This window comes from Bombyx mori, chromosome 1, assembly GCF_030269925.1.
Source record: "Bombyx mori chromosome 1, ASM3026992v2".
NCBI lineage: Eukaryota > Metazoa > Arthropoda > Insecta > Lepidoptera > Bombycidae > Bombyx > Bombyx mori.
This window is the reverse complement of record NC_085107.1, coordinates 11056343-11075321: the sequence shown is the minus strand read 5'-3', so window position 1 is coordinate 11075321 and position 18979 is coordinate 11056343. Positions and strand designations below refer to the sequence as shown.

At 33.9% G+C, this 18979-nt stretch overlaps 1 protein-coding gene and 1 long non-coding RNA gene across 5 annotated transcripts in view; one reads left to right on the top strand and one right to left on the bottom strand.

Moving 5' to 3' along the window:
• The window catches only part of LOC101746155 (uncharacterized), a 40504-nt gene extending 24545 nt beyond the window's left edge, over positions 1-15959 (top strand). For 2 of the 4 annotated variants that reach the window (XM_012693640.4, XM_062669336.1), the window contains 5 exons: positions 2669-2790; positions 4721-4885; positions 6545-6661; positions 7587-7682; positions 8570-15959. In XM_012693640.4, the coding sequence (XP_012549094.1) occupies positions 2669-2790; positions 4721-4885; positions 6545-6661; positions 7587-7682; positions 8570-8731 (662 nt within the window). In that variant the 3' untranslated portion in view covers positions 8732-15959. The remainder of the gene's footprint in view (positions 1-2668; positions 2791-4720; positions 4886-6544; positions 6662-7586; positions 7683-8569) is intronic. The other 2 variants (XM_004929931.5, XM_038013015.2) reach the window with 2 other exon arrangements.
• Positions 1740-6017, bottom strand: LOC134199141 (uncharacterized). Its single transcript, XR_009973494.1, has 2 exons — positions 5898-6017; positions 1740-1979 (listed from the first exon to the last, which is right to left on the bottom strand). It is a non-coding gene; the product is annotated as an uncharacterized LOC134199141 (long non-coding RNA).
• Positions 15960-18979: the final 3020 nt, after the last annotated feature.

The window sequence follows — 18979 nt, the reverse complement described above, 5'->3', positions numbered from 1 at the left end:
CCGTGGGGAAGAGAAGACAAAATTTGAAAAAATATTTTAAAGAGGTCGAGGTTTAAGTTATCAAGGTTCTACTGTACATACACAACCATGTTCATAATTCGGTCATTGAAGAAACACACACACATAAAAACCATGTTAGACATACCTATTGCTATTTTAAAAAACATGGTGCGAGTCTGTAGCTTGCATGAACGGTGAGGGTTAAAGTTATTAAGTTATTTTTTTAATATGCTCTCGCTTAACTCTAAATAGCTGGAACCTGAAATACTTATCTCTAAAAATATTCAAGATAATAATTTTGTTTTTGACTAGTTGTTGAAAGTTCCTATTGAGAAAATAAAACTACATATTTCCTTAATCCTGTTAATTTTCCACTCACTTCTTAAAACAAGCGGGCAACATTTTTGTGACTTCAAAGATGCCATCTCGCCAATCATTATATAAAGGATTATTTAAAAAAAAAAAAGAATTATCTAAAGAGAACCCACGAGTTTTAAGATAGATTATTGAATTGCTTTCGAACGCTCGGTGACATGACGACATCGGAGATGACCTAACTGGATAAGGGGAGGCGGCATTGAAACATGCCCAAAACGATTAACATAAAGATCGTTAGGTCTTTAATATTTAACAGTAATCTGTGTGGCACAAAGTCATGCACTGTAAAATCTGCTCGCCGTCGTCTAAAGCCTTCGAGATGTTGTGTATACTGTGAATAGTTCAAAAGACATATTCTTTAACTCTCATGAAACTGAAGTTGCGTGTTATATGGCAAGAGAATCGACCGTCTACAGAAACGGAACAACTTTGGAAGGAAATAGTCTTAAGGGACATGGCCATACGTTGGAAACAAAGAATCCAACTAATTGAACAAAAATACCACAGATTCTATTCAACAGTTCATTATTAGAAGACACATCATGGTCGTATGTTGAGACATACCACGGAAGCAAAAAAGTATATACATTTTTCTACCTGTGCTGATAGCCTTTAGAGGCTATTTCAGCGTAACCTTAAGTAGTAGGTGAGCTCACGGGGTTCAAACCTGACGACGTTGCTAACACGAACCCTAGCAAGAGCCGTGCTTCGCAGAATCTACCACCGGATCGGAAGCGCGACCCACTGAGAAAAAGGATTAGGTTAGGTGGTGGTCCTTTGTTTTCCTAATTTTAGCACACTTTTAATTATGATACCAAAATATATTATATGATCTCCGAAGTTCTATAATACATGGTAAAATTAACAGGCAAATTGGAGGAAATTGGACGCCAGACTATTATTCATAAATTATCTCTGTGTGCCGTTTTGAGAGGGACTACTGACCCTCTAAATGTTTTCATGTGCGGCAAATCTTGAGCTTTTCTTGAATCTCGGGGAAACTTTGTTTACTTTCACCGATGTTTCTGTGACTTGATCGTTTGTTTTCATTATGTATCTTAATCATAAAATAATTAAGTACCTTATGAGAGTGACGTTAAAAACAATTCGTGCAGAGCCCATTGTATCTGGTCTTGATAAGAATTTTGGCTTGGAAAATTTTATTTTCGTGTTCAATAGGGGCTTATTTCTTACATTATTGGGTTTCAATTGGTTAATTAATAAATCGCTCTTTCTTTGTCGCAAATTAAATTTGAAATTATTATCTCTCTATTGAGTCATTAGGTTTCCTTTTGATGCTAAACAAAAATTTACTCTTAAACTTTTTGCTTAATTTATGAATCGATTGACGTCACCCGTCACCTGTTACAGTCAAGCATTCATGGGATTTAAAGCATTAGGCAAGTCACAGTATATTTAAGGGAATACGTACCTGACACGGGTTTTTTTAAAGAATAGCTTCCACGATGAAGGAATAATATCGCAATTTAACCGCAGTATTTATTTTGCTAAATTACTGATTGTAGGGCGAATTGTGAGCCTGCACGGATAGGCACCACCGTCCAGCATTTTACTGCAGCGAAGCAGTATTGCGTTCAGTCCTGAAAGAAGAGGCAGCCATCATAAATGAATTGCTATTAAGATTATGAAATAAAAAATAAAAATGATATCTATTGATGTCATTATTTGAGTTATTGTTTGTTATTGGAATATTACATTACTGTTTGTTATTGGAATAATGGTATTCCAATAACAAACAGTAATGGAACAATATTATGTGGAGATTTTTTTTGGTCCTACCTAGCTGAGAGCCTGGAGAGGCTATTTCAGCGTAACCTTAACTAGTAGGTGAGCTCACGGGGCTCAAACTTGATGACGTTGCTAACACGAACCCTAGCAAGAGCCGTGCTTCGGAGAATCTACCACCGGATCGGAAACGCGACCCACTGAGAAGATCCGACGTGAAACTCAGGGGGCTGTGTCTGAGGGTTAATTTACTCGTCGAGCCCTTCGTCGCAAGCGACGAGTTCGACGAGAACGATGACCGGTGCTTGAGGTACCTAAAAGCACCGTTAGTGGATCAGGAGGATCCGAAATGACGTGTTTGGGGCGACATCGACTGCTTTTCATTATGTGCGCAGGATCGGGAATGTAGGTACCAGCGGCCACGATGAGAGGGTTCACGTGTCGTGCCGCTTTATCGAAGTTTTGTGGAGACGTGAATGATTTGCGTGTGATCTGACAATGGTAAGAACGTAGTTTCAGAAGTTGTTTGTTTATCTGTTTGCAGGACCACCGGTGCCGCCTCGTCCACCGAAAACACTAACTATGAACCGCGAAATGTTCAACCGAGAGGTGCTCATCGCTCAGAAGATATCCGAACCAGTCGAATTGACCGTTGAAAGCGTTTCGGTAAATACATATACATGTATATATATATTTGGTGGTATTATGAATGCGAAAGTATGTATGTTTGGATGACGCAAGAGCAGCTAAACAGATTTGAGTGAAAATCTTTACAGAGATACTTTACAACCCGGATTAAAAACAGGATAATTTAATGCCGGATATACCTGCTGAAATAAATAGGATAGTATTTTCGCTAATTCGACATTTTACCATCGGGTCAGCAAATCGACTGATAATGTATGGGTTGATAGTGACATATCAACTCTTCGTCCCGTGTGAAACCACGGAGCACGCCTAATTCTATTATAAAATTACAACATATTTGTGTGGATACCAGGAAAATGCTTAAGAAAGTACTTTGTATTGCACTTGTTGTCTGTTCATTCGAATAAGCATCGAGTATGGAAATGACTTGTCTAAACTTTTATTTGAATTTATATGGTTGTCTCCAAACATTGCATATTTTGTTTTATTACGATAGATAGATGGTCTGATAAAACAAAAACGAGAAATTGACAATTGTAGCAAACAAGTGCAACTAACATATTAAAAATGATGTTGTGAAAAAATAGCTACTTCTAATGAAAGAAAACTATTATATTTCTTGAATTAACTACTAACTCTCTTTAATAAATTAGTGTTTAATTAAGTAAAATCACATAATTATATTTGATCGACTGCCTTTCATCGTACCAAATGAATTTATATAATATATATATTATTATTTTTTTATTTCTTTTTTCTTCTTCGTGAAAGACGATATGTGAGCGAAGAAATGGTATGATAGAGAAGTATGGTAGAAGAAAATATGTTGCACCGACCCCAGGTGACTGGGAGAAGAGCAGGAGAATGAAATTTTTAATTTGTTTGTTTTGAGAATCAAATAATCTTGAAAAGACACATGGCTATTTATATATAACCATGTGTCTTTTCCTAACCCTAATCTAGGGTGAACGACCCAATTGATGTTAAAGTATTAGGAACTCATAGACAGCACAAACTGGATCCTGCCACCCACCAACAGACAAGTCGAACACTCGATTCTATAGTGTTACTGTCTGTCTCAACCCTTCAAACAGAAACCTAGTCATTACTTTGGGACAAAAATCGGCAGGGAGATGGTACCTGTTAAGTACATCTTAACTATTTTATTTTGTTTGTCTACTATCATATGTGCAACCTGTAGTGGGTAATGGACTTTCGTAAGTTTTTATTTTATTTATTGCTTAGGTGGGTGGACGAGCTCACCACCCACCTGGTGTTAAGTGGTTACTGGAGCCCACTGACATCTACAACGTAATGCGCCACCCGCCTTGAGATATAAGTTCTAAGGTCTCAAGTGGTTACAACGGCTGCCCCACCCTTCAAACCGAAACGCATTACTACTTCACGGCAGAAATAGGCAGGGTGGCGGTACCTACCCGCGCGGACTCACAAGAGATCCTACCACCAGTAAACGAACTGTATTAGGAATCTTTTGAATACCAAATGGTTTATGCCATCGAAATTATTACTTCGTATTATTTGAGGATTGTGTGTTGATTAATAACGTCGCTCATGCCAGTATTCAAAAGATTTAATTTCTCCGTTTAGAAAGAAAACAAACAATCGGTATGAAATTAGTAAGTTAAATTTTATTTTCCTTAACATTGAATATTAAAATTGAAATTGCTTATTGCTCTTGCTGTCGTTTCTTAAATTTACAAGCAAAATTTACTTACAAAAACTAGAAAAAACATTCCAAAAATTGCATCAGTACAATCAACAATGTATCTAATAAATGAATAATAATGTCTAGATAAATACCCCACATTAAATACAATAAACATAATTTGCCACCAAGGAAAGTCCCAAAGAGTAGTTTTTTTTTTTTTTTTTCGTTTATGCTCCGGAATCCGTAATCGCTGCCAGATGTTAGAATAATCGAGAGTAGGCTGTTATTATATTGCAGCCTCAGTCCCAAGGGCAGGGACATCCTTGGTTGCGCATTCCGAGACGGTCGTCGCAGAGTGGCGCCCCTACGTCACCGAAGAAATCCAATCAGAACCCGCACGTTCGTTTCAATGACGAAGAAGACGAATACGCTTCGGGACAAATTGTAAGACATTGGTTTTTAGGTATTGTTGCTGTACAAGGATATATTTATACCGTTTTTCATTCATGTGGATAAACAGCGGCTTGGCTGTGCCTCTGGCATTACAGATAGATGTCCAAGAGCCATAGGAACCGCTCACCATCAGGTGGGCCTTATGCTGCCATGCAATAAAAAAAAGAAAAAAACATTAGCTTTAAGATAATGAGACGAATGTTAAATTTTGAGAAAAGGATAATTGTAGGTTTTATTAGTGATCATAGTGATAAAAAGTTTAATAATTATTTTACATTTTATTCGTATATATTGCATAGATAGATTCAGAATGTATTGAGTACGAATATTAGGTACGAAAAAGAACACAAAGAGAACCGCGAAATAAGAAACACTGTTTAATACTTCCCATCTCATTTTCTCACGTGTTAAATCTTATGAATTTATGTGTCTGTCTCTTTTTACTGTCGCTTTTTCGTTTCATCGACTTTCGAATGATACTAAAAAAGTTTTCACTTCAAAAACGCTATTAAAACAACAAAACCTTTTTTGTTCACCTATCCTCTATACCTGCATTGATACAGTCAATGATGTAAAGAAATTTAAATATAAAAGAACACAAAGTCGTAATATCGAAGATATGAAACAATGTAATCGGTTTAGCTAAAGACAGAAATATTCATTTTCTCACTGTGACACATCGTTATGTGAAACAACCGCTAACAGCACTACAAACATGCTCCAATCAAAGCACAGCACTGACGTCAATTCCAAATTACATTGTGTACTGAACGTCAATTATATCTGGCTCGGTGACGTCATAGTCCACGATCAAAGAACCTCGTCGCAATACTGACCTTCCCCTTCAAAGAACCAGTTATACTTTCAGATTTGTTAAATTAATTACAGGGGTTACATATTATTAATGTTTTATAAGCTTGTGTTTAGCAGCTACTTTCTTTGTCACGTACTTCGGTATCGAACTACCTTTAGTTATTCGCATTAAAAACTCATAAATCCTTACCTCTGCACATATTACGTCCACCAAGATATATAATTTCTTTACGAACATAACTTATCCTAAACACTCATCTTCTGGTCACAGGTCACACTACGTAACATGTATTTTTTTAAGGGATTTTATGACCTGTTAACTAAGACCTTTAGGTCAAGTCTTATTTTAATGTGAATGAAAACTTTTTTATATGAAAAATGATATTACGAAACGAAATGCTGAAACATGATATAAGAAACATGGCATGAAATAAAATGAAAACGAAATGAAATGAGGTGAGATGATCTGGGATGAAATATAATCTCAGTAAAATGGTGGTCATTTATTGAGACTTTTTCAGTGGACTTTTTGGAGGATCCCGAGAAGTTACGTTCAGCGGCTTTGTTTCATTTTCCCACATTTGTGCACTTTCACAGATATTAAACAGTTAATAAACCACCGTTATTACACATTTATACCTGAAGAAACATCAAATAGACAAAATAAAACAAATCATACAACTTCATTCCTCGCATTCCCGCCAAAAAGTCCATAACATGTATATCTTTAATCTCCGACCGTTGTCTATAAGAACAAATCAGAACAATTAACAGTGTTACCAATGCAAATAATAATTTACGACACAATTTTATGGTGATCTTTCTACTATTCCCCAGTCACTGCAGTACTGCAACATGCCAACAATGCCGAATATGCCGCCAGCCGTAGATCGCAACCTGAAGCCGCGTCCTTCGAGTCATAACATGAGCCAGATAAGTCATATTAGTGGACAGGTAAATTAATTGCTTTAAAATTTTTCGTACCGATTACATAACAATAGAAGAATTACAAAAACTTTTTTGGGAGTATCTTTAAAAAAGGACAACATTAAAAGTCAATCCGGTACGCTTATTCCATTGTAATGAAATATATTTAACCTTTGTGTTGTTATATAAAATAATATTTACAATTCACAATGTATCATAGTGCCAGATTAGATTTTTTTAGATTCGACCACTTCGATAAAGCGGTACGACACTAGAACCCTCTCATCGTGGCCGCCGGTAATTACATTCTCGATCCTGCGGACAGAATGGAAAACAGTCGACATCGCCCCAAACACGTCATTTCGGATCCTCCCGATCCACTAACGGTGCTTTTAGGTACCTCAAACACCGGTCATCGTTTTCATCGAACTCGTCGCTTGCGACGAAGGGCTCGACGAATAAATTAACCCACAGACATAGCCCACTGAGTTTCTCGCCGGATCTTCTCAGTGGGTCGCGTTTCCAATCCGGTGGTAGATTCTGCGAAGCACGGCTCTCGCTAGGGTTCGTGTTAGCAACGTCGTCAGGTTTGACCCCCTTGAGCTCACCTACTAATTAAGGTTACGCTAAAATAGCCTCTTAAGGGTATCAGCTTAGGTAGGAAAAATAAGATTCGAGCGTACGGTACCTGATGATGAATGCTTGTCGTCGCTCATGGACCTCAGCAACGCAAGGGGTCCAGCTAAAATATAATATGTTCTGATAAGATAATTATGAAACACATTAGTTTTGTAGTGGTCAATGATAATTTAATTATATTGAAATAAATTGATGAATAAACAACATAGAGAAAACATTTTTATTGATTCACGTTTTTCTGACATAAATGTTTCTTTTACTTTACTGTCATTTTAATGTTAGATTTTTTTTACCTTTTAATATAACTTTTCAGCCGCATTTGCAAATTTACCAGCCGGCCAAGCCTCGTTCTGACGTGTTGCAGTACTTGGACCTCGATCTCCAGGCCGCCAAGCCTGACGCCAAAGGTGTAAGTGTACTAACATTATTTATTAAATAAACTTAGTAAATCATCTATACATAAATAGGTACGTAAGAGACAAAACAGTTAGTACAATTTTCTTCCTTTTTCTTTTTCTTTTAAATATGTAGTTTATCTTCAAAATGTAAATAATAATAAAAAAGGAAAGCCTAAAATGTGATAAATAAAATCTTGAAGTTGAATTTCTATAATTGATAATTTTAAGTTACCCATTATTTCTATTAAAGATTTTCTTTATAACAGATAAAATGTTATGTTTTCAAAACTTTCATCGATGTCGTGATACGTGACGACCAAGATTTCAACCGGAGAACGGTATCTAGTGGTCCTGTCTGTTTCTGCCACGAAGCGAAGCATAGATGGGTGGACGAGCTCACAGCCCACCTGTTGTTTAGTGGTTACCGGAGCCCATAGACATCTACAACGTAAATGCCGCCACCCACCTTGAGATATGAATTCTAAGGTCTCAGTATAGTCAGTTACAACGGCTGCCCCATCATTCAAACCGAAATGCATAGTATATAGGCAGGGTGGTGGCACCTACCCGTGCGGACTCACAAGAGGTCCTAACACCAGTAATTACGCAAATTATAATTTTGCGGGTTCGATTTATATTACACGATGTTATTCCTTCACCGTCGAAGTCGAGCGTGAGCATTTGTTAAGTACGTATTTCATTAGAAAAATTGGTACCCGCAGGCGGGATTCGAACACCGGTGCATCGCTACATACGAATGCACCGGACGTCTTATCCTTTAGGCCACGACGACTTCACGGGCTATACGTGTGTGTGTTTTTTTTATATTGTAATAGTATAATCGCTTTACATGCCACTCTTGTTCTGATTTCTCGAAACGTTTTGATATTCTAATTAGTCCCATGAAATGCTGCGCAAGAGGACGGGCATAATACATGGTAAGTCTAGATCGGACTCCGAAACTCCATACAAAACTGTGGATTTCCTGAAGACGGAGGCCTTCAATATAACGAGACAGGACGCGGAAGCATCACGGAACCTAGCTCATTTAAGTCATTAAACGTTATTGTTTTTAACAATTTAATAATTATAGTACGTGCAATATTCTAATGCGTCACAAATTAGTTAGTCTAAATACTTGATAATTTTATCATTCAATAAAGAATCTTCACTACATAGTATAAAACAAAGTCGCTTTCTCTGTCCCTATGTATGCTTAAATCTAAAACTACGCAACGGATTTTGATGCGGTTTTTTTTAATAGATAGAGTGATTGAAGAGGAAGGCTTATATGCATAATAACATCCATTAAATAGTGGAGAAATCAATAATAAATTACAGTTTCCGAAGCGAAGCGAGGGCGGGTTGCTAGTATATTATAATATACATATCGTCTTCTCGCATTAAAACTATAATCTCAAAACTTACTAATTTTACATGAGAGTGTTTTAAAGGTTTAACATGTGATATTTTTAATATTAATCACCTTTGCAACATTTATTTTTTAACAGTTACATTTATCTATCTTCTAAAGTAACATAAAATTATAATATGTATTAATTTTGTTAATAATAGTCAAAATATAGGTAAACTAAAAAAATAAAAAAATAAACTACGCTTTTGAAAGTATTTATGAGAAAAATACTGGTGATACTAAATGATTCCGCTTATTAACTCAATTTCGAATATTTTAGGAAATTGTACACTTTGAATGCGAAGAGACGATATTATGTTTTATTTATTATTAATCTTTTGTTTTCTGTATTTAATGTGTAACACGAAATTAGTTGATGAATTTATTTTTATATTAGCTGAATGCTTTTAGGGGTCATTTTAGGGTTTATCTGCTCGATATTTTACAATTAACTTCATTCGGAGCGCGTTTGACTATGGCACGTACTATATTATATTTTTTTTTGTATGTAGATATTTTTAGTTTTAATTTTTAGCCGATACAAAGATACTTCAGCTGTGCTATTGCTGTTCCTTCACGCAATCTTTAAGCTTGAGACGGGTTTTTCGTTATGTTAGTCCAACGTTAGACGAACGCTTCGGGAGTTTTTAGTAAAAAACCCTTTTATGTTTTGTACAACGAAAATACTAATCATACTTTAAGTGGCATTTATTTTTAGATACGTGCTTTATCTCGGTGAAGTATCTTTGATGCGTTTTATTTTAGTAAAAGTCTGATTTGAATCCTTTTTTGCAATAGTTTAATTTATCTGTGATTAAACGGAAACACGTCATAAAATATATATATGGCTTTCATGGTGAGACTGTTACCTCTCGATTAGCTACAAAACGACGGAAAGTCGTGATTTTACGAAATTAGTTAAAAAATAAAATTAGTTATTGAGTTTGTTTATGTTATAAATCTGACCAAATTTTTGAATTATTTTATTCTCTCTTTTATACATTTTTTTCTATGTACTTATTTTCATTATATCTTGACTAAATTGGTATTTTTATGCAATTTTATTGTTTAACTATTTCTATAATAGACTTTTTTTATGAGCAAAAGGCATAGACAACTTTTTGTATATATTTTTTTCGATTTTAAAGTCACTTGATAATGTTTTATATAAACGTAAACTAAATGATTTTACTTTAATAATTAAGATTCCCTTTATCATTAATATTTTAGCACAAATTTAATTTATTTCACAATTATTATTTTTTATTTTATTTTTATTAATCACAGTCAGTATTTTTATTTTGTCAGTTACTTATTGCATTGTGTCGTTACGTAGATGCCAAGAAATATTATAAATAACTATATTGATTCAATGTATAAATGTGGAGGTAATTTTCAAAATGATTAATACAAAAACAGTATAATTAACAACATTTTATTGATCGTCATAAAGGCGTGACGTATGCTGAACATTTTTTTCTTGACATGTGTAAAACTTGACACCCGTCCATTATAATATTCGACGCTTGAAAGGCAAACGTGACTAAGCGATAATGCGTGAATTTAAAGTTGAAATACCTAAAAACAATTTTTATTTTTTTTATTGCCTTTGTAGGCAGACGGGCGTACGGCCCACCTGATGGTGAGTGGTTACCGTCGCCCATGGACTTCAGCAATGCCAGGGGCAGAGCCAAGCCGCTGCCTACCGAATTAACGAATTTAGCTGAACGATTTAACGAATCTAGCTGTAGTAGAATCTAGCTAGTAGCTGTAGGATTGAAATGATTTTAATAGACCTAGAAATATATTTTTTTTCCGCATCGAATATGGTTATTACCTATTATTTATGTACAAAGCAATTATTGTCGCTTAGTCACATTTTCCACCGTATAAAATCATCACAATATTTGTAAAACATTCCTATACAATATTTATATTATTTTTTTAATTAAATAATTACTAGATCAACTGTTTCAGTATAATGACTATTTGTTTGCAGGGTTAGTGTAAAATGAAAGTTCTTTTAATGTGTTTTAGTGAATAATTACAAACAATTTTGTTTGTCCACACGGTAATGTACTGATTTTATGTTGAAAATGAAAGTGACCTTTGCTTTTTTTAAACGGCTATTTTGATGATGGTGATTATGTTACGCTATCTCCAACGTAATGGTAATTTTAAACAAACTTCTATATCTCTGATCGAACTAAGTCAATTTTTTTTATTATATGTTTTTTTTTTAATATAGTTAATTCATTTCTTTATTTACAATTACCAAAAAAATAATGAATACAAAGCGCGCATTTAGATTACATTACGATGGATTTTCGTTTATTTTTTTTCTTTCTGCAAGCCTACCTAAAGCTGTATTATCAAGATTGGCGGGTGATTTTGGGAATATACGATTTAAAGAAAAAAGTATATGTTTCTTGTTTAAATTAAAGGATAAAATCAACTTGGGAATACTTAACATTGTTGTTACCATAGTTAAATAAGTATACAATGACAATTAAATATTTTGACAACTGTCAAATGTGGATTTTAGCCTAACGTCACTTTTATTTTCTACATAACAAGCACTATACTTGTGTAGTCCTAGTAGAATGATGTAAGAATCCACAAGCCCTTTAATTGTATTTATGGCTCGTGTTAAATGAATTTCAATCATTCAATTTGTACCCTGCAAATTTAATATTACCTAGACTTGTGGCGTTTAAAAGGGCTTATCAAACTGACATAGCACTGCGATTGTCGAAGAGGGTGACACTTGTCAAAGCTATTTGACAAGTGATGACATTTACGAAACAATTTTGTTACATAAAATGTTAGTCACAATTTTAATTGAATTTTGAACAGTTTGCAATGTTTTGTTTTATCGTGTACAGAAATGCATTTTTTTAATACTACTTTAATACTAATTAACTTAATAAACTGCAATATTACGTATTATATTAATGTACCTGATTATATTTTCTAAATAGCTTCATGTACACTCATATCACAGAAGTTTTTAAAAATGTTCACTTAGTTTTAATTCTTAACAATAATAGACGATACATCACAAGAATCGCTAATTACAATTTTATTATGAATTTCTATAAATTTTGATAACGATACATTAGTTTTATACACTATTTTTATCACTCGATGACATCACATTTTTCTTAAACTATTTATTTATGTATGTAGTTAAAAACTTTCGTCAAAGAAGACGAACGGATAACCGACAAATACAAATATGTATTCGTTTTTGTAATTCAATAAACAAAAGAACCTATTCTTGTTCAGATAGTTAGCATCAAATTTTTTGCGGAGACTAGACGTATTCGGCACAAGACCGACATAATATGATGCTGGTCTTTATAAAAATATTCCAGTGCCCATAATCGTCAGGTTATTCTGGCTGATTCCAACTTTCTGCAAGGTCTCCGCGCCCTTAGGGCGCGCGGGGTATGTGGGATTGGTCCGCAACTGCGAACTGCGGATCCATGGATATTTTAGCATCCTACCCACTAAACGATTCCCCTGCACTCTTCGCTCAAGCGTCCGATCCCCTCCGAGGTCAGAACCCGGATGATGTAAGGGGGATATCGCGGTCAACACTACAACCAGACGGCGCAGCTCACCCCAAGAAGGCCCGGCCGACGGAGCCTTCGAGGTGAATCGAAGGTTCTGAAACGACCGCCGTCTCGGTACGGTAGCCCGTCGGGCCGCTCAGACGGTGCCGCTGGTGTCCCGGAATACCCCGCTGGACCGGAACCAGCCTGCCGGGTCGGGGCGCGATGCACCGCCAATCAGTTGCTCTTTTGATCTTGAAAGATATTTCTCCCTGACAGCGTGCTGGTAGCGGGCCGCGCGGTCTCGACCCCCTCAGGTCGCCCCTTGACCTTCACCGGGAAGGAGATATATCGAACGGCACCAAAATTTGCCCTAATAATTGGAGCCGAAGTTCCGGGTGTAAAATTCATAAAACAATACTTAAGACAGTATTCTTCGTAAACGTATGTTTTCGTTTGAACAAAAATATATTAGACACGGATATTTCAAAATTTAAAACTATTTATATTATTATATGAACAGTCAAAGAACTCCACATAAATTATTTTATTTGTGTAATTTATGTAGTAATTATAAAAATTAAAAACGCACATATTATAATATATATAAAAACAATTGTAAGCTAACTCAAACGAACGGGGAATCGCTTTTTTTTTCAATTTGAAGCTCAAATTAATTGTGATTTGTATGTAGTTGTTTAGCATTTTTTTTGTATTAAGGTTATTTTCGTCATGTCTACAAACCGTTCATCTTTGGATTTTACTATTTCACAGTCACCGGTCGTAGTGACAATGCTTACGTAAAAAATCAATAAAAAAAAATTCTTGAATTGAAATTTAATTAAAAAAATATCTTATTAATTTAGTCGATGCGTATGTAGTTTTTAGACGAATAAATGTTCCTTTACGTTTCGTTTGCCAATTATAATAGTGCTTTGCTTTATTTAAATTGTTGTTTAAAAATTGTATGTGTATCTTAGATTTGTAATTAAAAAATGTAATCAGTGGTAAGTATGCGTAATGTAAAAAAGCTTAGCTGGTGCATGCCCTGATTGTAAAAAAAAACATTTTGTTAGCAATCAGCCTATTACTGATTTTTTGTAATCAGTTATTGATGTTCAAACAACAATTGTATTACATGAACATATAGGTATTTGTGTGTGAGCCCACAAAAACATGTCTCACGGTTATGGCTTAAACCGAATTTCATCTTTTAATTAGAAGGGGCTGATATCATTGTACACTTTTAAAAACTAATTAAATTCGCATTAAACAACCTTAATCTATGAACAATTAAGACTCCGACGGTTTTATTAATCTTCGGTTCTATTAATTGTTAATGTAGCTATCGGAATTCGTAGACATTACAACGCGAATGCTGCCACCCACATTCAGACATGAGGTCGATATATCGATTGAATACAGTTGAAGTTTAAAAGATTGGGGACAGCTAAAATCAAAAGATTTAATTATAATTTCCTGTCCTGAATGTTTCTTTCTTTCGTCTTATAAAAACATTTTTGAAATAATCACCTCAGTTTAATTTCAAAATATCAACAAAAGAAAAACCTAGTTCTTTTAATAGCAACGAAATCAAACCATAGTAAAATATGTATTACAATAAATAAAAGTACAATTAAATTCGCGTTTTGTGGTACGTATTTGTGCAGTATTTAGTGTAGCTAGCTTTATTAAATGTTTTTTAATAGATAAACGTTTTTAGAATTCACATAATTAGTAATTTGGTGTTTTAAAAATTAAGAAAACTATTAAAAAATAAAAAGTAAACGAGCAATTTTAAGTATTTTTGGTGTTAGATTAGAATCACAATAAGTAAATCGTCTGAAAGATTTTCTTAAATATTGTTCTTGTTAGAAGCCTGCGCCCAATTCCGACTTCCCTTATTAACTTATAATCTGAATTTTATAGAAGCACGTTGGAATCTTAGTATAATCATTAAGAAAATATTCATTAATATTACGTCTTTAAAAAAATGAAAGAAACGTATTATGAAACTAAAAAGACGAACACGTTTATAAAATTTAATCTGCGCAAGAACTGTTCGAACTTTTCATTGATACACTGTGATTAATTATACGATGCCATTGCTTTCTCAGTTATCAATACTACATACAATAAAAAAATATTACAATTCTATAAAAATCAATCACTATCATATAACTGTTAAATTTAGGTAACTAGTTTACAATCTTAACTAAAAGTTTAAGCGTTAATTGTTGTTTTGACGCTAAGGAAAGAGTATTAATTAATTTTTACCTCATTTGATCCACGCTTACTTATGATACGCCGTTCAAGAAAGTAAAGAAAATAATATTGACTTGTGCTGACAAAACTATCGTATTATTATTAGTGTCATACTCGTATTCAAATTAAGGCAGTAAAGTCAAAAGGCGCTCTACATATTAGTGAGCTTAAAAAAACACTATAAACTTATTGGCTGGCATTCCAGAGAAATCCTATTACATTAATTTTCATAGTTTATCCGTATCAAATCGATGGCTCCAATGAACACTACTCTAACTCAAAATTTTGAAATTTTCGTTTTTCACGCAAATCGCTTAACTATTTTAAAAGTATTACAATTAATCATTATTGATGGGGTTCGAAGCAAGAGTAAATCAGCTAGTTACACAAAAAAAACATAAATATATCTGCAATAATAAAGATTTTATTAACTTTTTTTCGTTTAAACGCTCCTCCTGTAAATCTACAAATTTGGAGTTAGCGTAGTGTTCATTGGAGGCATCGAAATTAATATTACCTAGTAAGACTGATGGAAATTTTTAGTTTAAGAATTTCCAATTTCTTTGTTTTTATCAGAGTCGAAAGATCATGTCAACACGTGCCTAATTAATAGCTCTCAGTCGTAACACTGATATTAACTAATTCAACGAAATATTTATAATAGCAAACCATAATGTCTTTATAACGTACCTACTTATAAGTACACATATTTTTTGAAATTTATGGATGTATATTATAATATTAAATTTACACTATTAACGTAATATCACTTCCTCCGAAACCTCGTGCCTTGCGTGTTCTGAACAACTTATACCTGTTATATAATACATTTTTACGTATAAAACATTGGACCATATCTAGAAACGTTTTCTTGAAATATTCTTAAACTACATTACACATTATACACAGGTGTTGTTACTACTATTATTCTAAGAATATATATAAATATATATTTATTTTAAGAATGTGCTTTTTATTATCATGTATCATAATAAAATTTGTATGATTTGACCGTTATGATTATGAATGAAATAAATGTAAGCAAGTGTAAAGTGGTATTTTATTTGTGAACATTATCCTTCGGTTTTTGAACAATAAATATGAATCATAACTCGTAACGATTTTCTAAATAAACCATATTTAATATTTTCTGTGTTAATAATTAGCTATAGCGATTGAAAATATCCTAAGAAAATATCCTGTTTCTTCATTACTCCTACATCGAATAAACTACGAACCCTGTCTTGAATCTATATCTCTACTAATATTATAAAGAGGAAAGATTTGTTTGTTTGCTTGTATTGAATAGGCTCCAAAACTACTGAACCGATTTGAAAAATTCTTTCACTGTTTGGAAGGTACTCTATTCCCGAGTGACATAGGCTTTATCTTTCACTAAAACTCCAATACTGTAACCCAAGGTGTAAAAAATTACTTCAAATATTCTTTACATCGCGTGCCCTGCGAAAACGATTGATGATAGTATAAAATAAATTACGTTGTAGAACACATTATTATTTAAAAAAGTGTCCCGACAGCATATGTCTAACTACAATTATAGTTAAGCCGCTTTAAGCGTTCTTTTATTTAAAAAAATAAAACAATGTCAAATACATATCGTTGAAATTAAGACCCGAGCGGAGCCGGAGTATGCCGCTTGTATTAAATAAAACTTGATTATCAAACCACTTCAATCACAAAGAACACAAAAGTAATCTTATTATTTTCTAATATCCGAGATAGAGTTGCCAGGGTTGTAGCGGTTCATAAGAAATTCTGTTTTATCTCGACTAGGCTTCGATCAACAATAGTAACTAGATTTCGGGTCGGTGCATAAAATCCGTCTCGTCAAATAACAGCGCACTTGAAATGTGAGCTCTTATTTTGTTTAGTTCACTTCAAACACAGCCAATGTCAACCCGTCTCACAATACCGCAGTGTGTATTCAAAAGTTGCAAAAATAAGGCCCGAAAAAGCAATTTAACGGCCGGAGTATCTTACTTTCGGTAAGTACATGAAGTATAAACTATATTGTAAGCTTTAAACTTATAAATAATATTAAATTTTGAACAAAATTACCGATTTTTAACCACCGCTACAAATGTTGGCCAAGGCTCGGCCAACACATGGACAAACTTTTGCTTAACAGAACAGTAAATGCATGGAGTAGATTTGTGTTGTAATAATTTTTTAAAATTTGTTAGCAGCACTTCAAAATTAGTTGGTTAAAATTGGTTAATGCTGCTTTTGTGTCTGTTTGTTGGACTCTCATTAGATACTTAGCTTTCCATTTTTATTTTAGCTTTCCTAGCAATCACGTGTGCAGAATGGATCTCGTTTGTCGCCAGAGAAACAAGAGATGACTTTTATAAGCCAGCTAAGAACTCCGCTTATTGACACTGGACATCTTTGCCTTCCGTGCTCACGGCTACTGAAATGTGGCCGAAACATTGTAATAAAAATACCACGCTTGAAACCGTTTAAACGTTGTTTTATTATGTGCACTGGTCGCGAAAACTTAAAAATATATATTACACAAAAACGTAACGCTAATAAAATAATAAGTAATGTATAGATACTAACAAACATACATTTCCAAAACATAAAAAGTAAACAACTAAACTTTTACTTTAATTCATTAATAAATTATTTTAGTGTTAAGCGCGACTCCCTTACCTCCTGTAGTAAATAGAAATCGGCATTTCAAGAAGCAAAAATAAATAAAGCAAAACGATGTTAGTTCTCAGAGCAATTAAGGGAAAAGTGACTTTATTTGTTGCTTCTTAAGATTGATTTAACATTAAAAGTTGTTTAAAATATGTCTTTTTATTGGTAAGTGACAGGAGTAATTTATTGCTTTGCTCGTTTTATGTGACGAATGATCGTAAGTATTAGATAATGTTTTGGAGATTTGTGACTTTATTACTAGGTGCCATAGTTGTTATTAGTTTGAAAGTAAAAATGTTTCAAAACTTTTTTCTCCGTTTGTTAGTAAACGAATGTAGCTATATAAGTATATATTCACGCGGACAGTTTTTGCTTTAATTTTGTACGTATCCCTTTATCTAGTTACTATTGTTGATCGAAGCGACTAGGATATCAATGTCTTGGCTTTTCTACAACTGATTATGAATATATCCTAGCCAATCTGATTTGTTATATCGATATCAGCCGCTAAGCTACAGATAGTGGGCGGCATCATAGAATACTCTAATTACCTTGAGTTATATACTCTGTTTGTTTTCCTGCTGTCGATTGTTTTTTATAAATTTATCCAGACCAAAGCTTTATTCAAAGATTTAATATCTTGAGTTGTTAACTCTGTTCAGTCGTCGGCACGTACGTGAAACTTTCCTTAGCTATTTCAGAAAATGGTTATTTTTGGTAGGCATTAGAACTTCCTGTTAGCTCGCGCGTGTTCGGTGTCACCGCCCCGTCTGTTTCTGCTGTGAAGGAATAATGCGTTCCGGCCTAAAGAATAGGATAGCCGTTATTCTACTTGAATAGCGACTATAACAGCTCGAGGTGGGTAGTAACATTCGCGTGGCGTCCACAAAGTTTGGTAACTAGTTAATATCATGTGATCGTTTACCCATATAAAATTTTTATAAAAAAAATTTACTAGATATAATTCAGTGCGATTCTAAAATTATATCGCATATCTAGACAACTGAAAATCCCTGTTACGTCTTCAATACAGTAAAGAACATATTCAGAAAACGAAATTTGTAATTTAAAACTTGCTCAACCGGATTTCAGAATACTGATCCTGGCAACCCTCCCGAGAAATCACCTTCAAGTAGCGACCCTCGATAGATGGAGCTTGATTTAATTAATTTTCTCAACGAAATTCTTAATTTAACAAATGTCAATGAAAATTATAAGAATAGGTCTACTTTTTTTATTAAACTCATTTAATAAACCTTTCAAAGCACTATATTTGTATCAAACTTGTTTTTAATTACAAACTATATTGGATTCGATCCAGTAGATGGAGTTACAGTTTCGCCGTCAATTAATATCTACGCTTTATATGTTTCGTCCACGATCTGAGATAAAGCACATCTCTAAG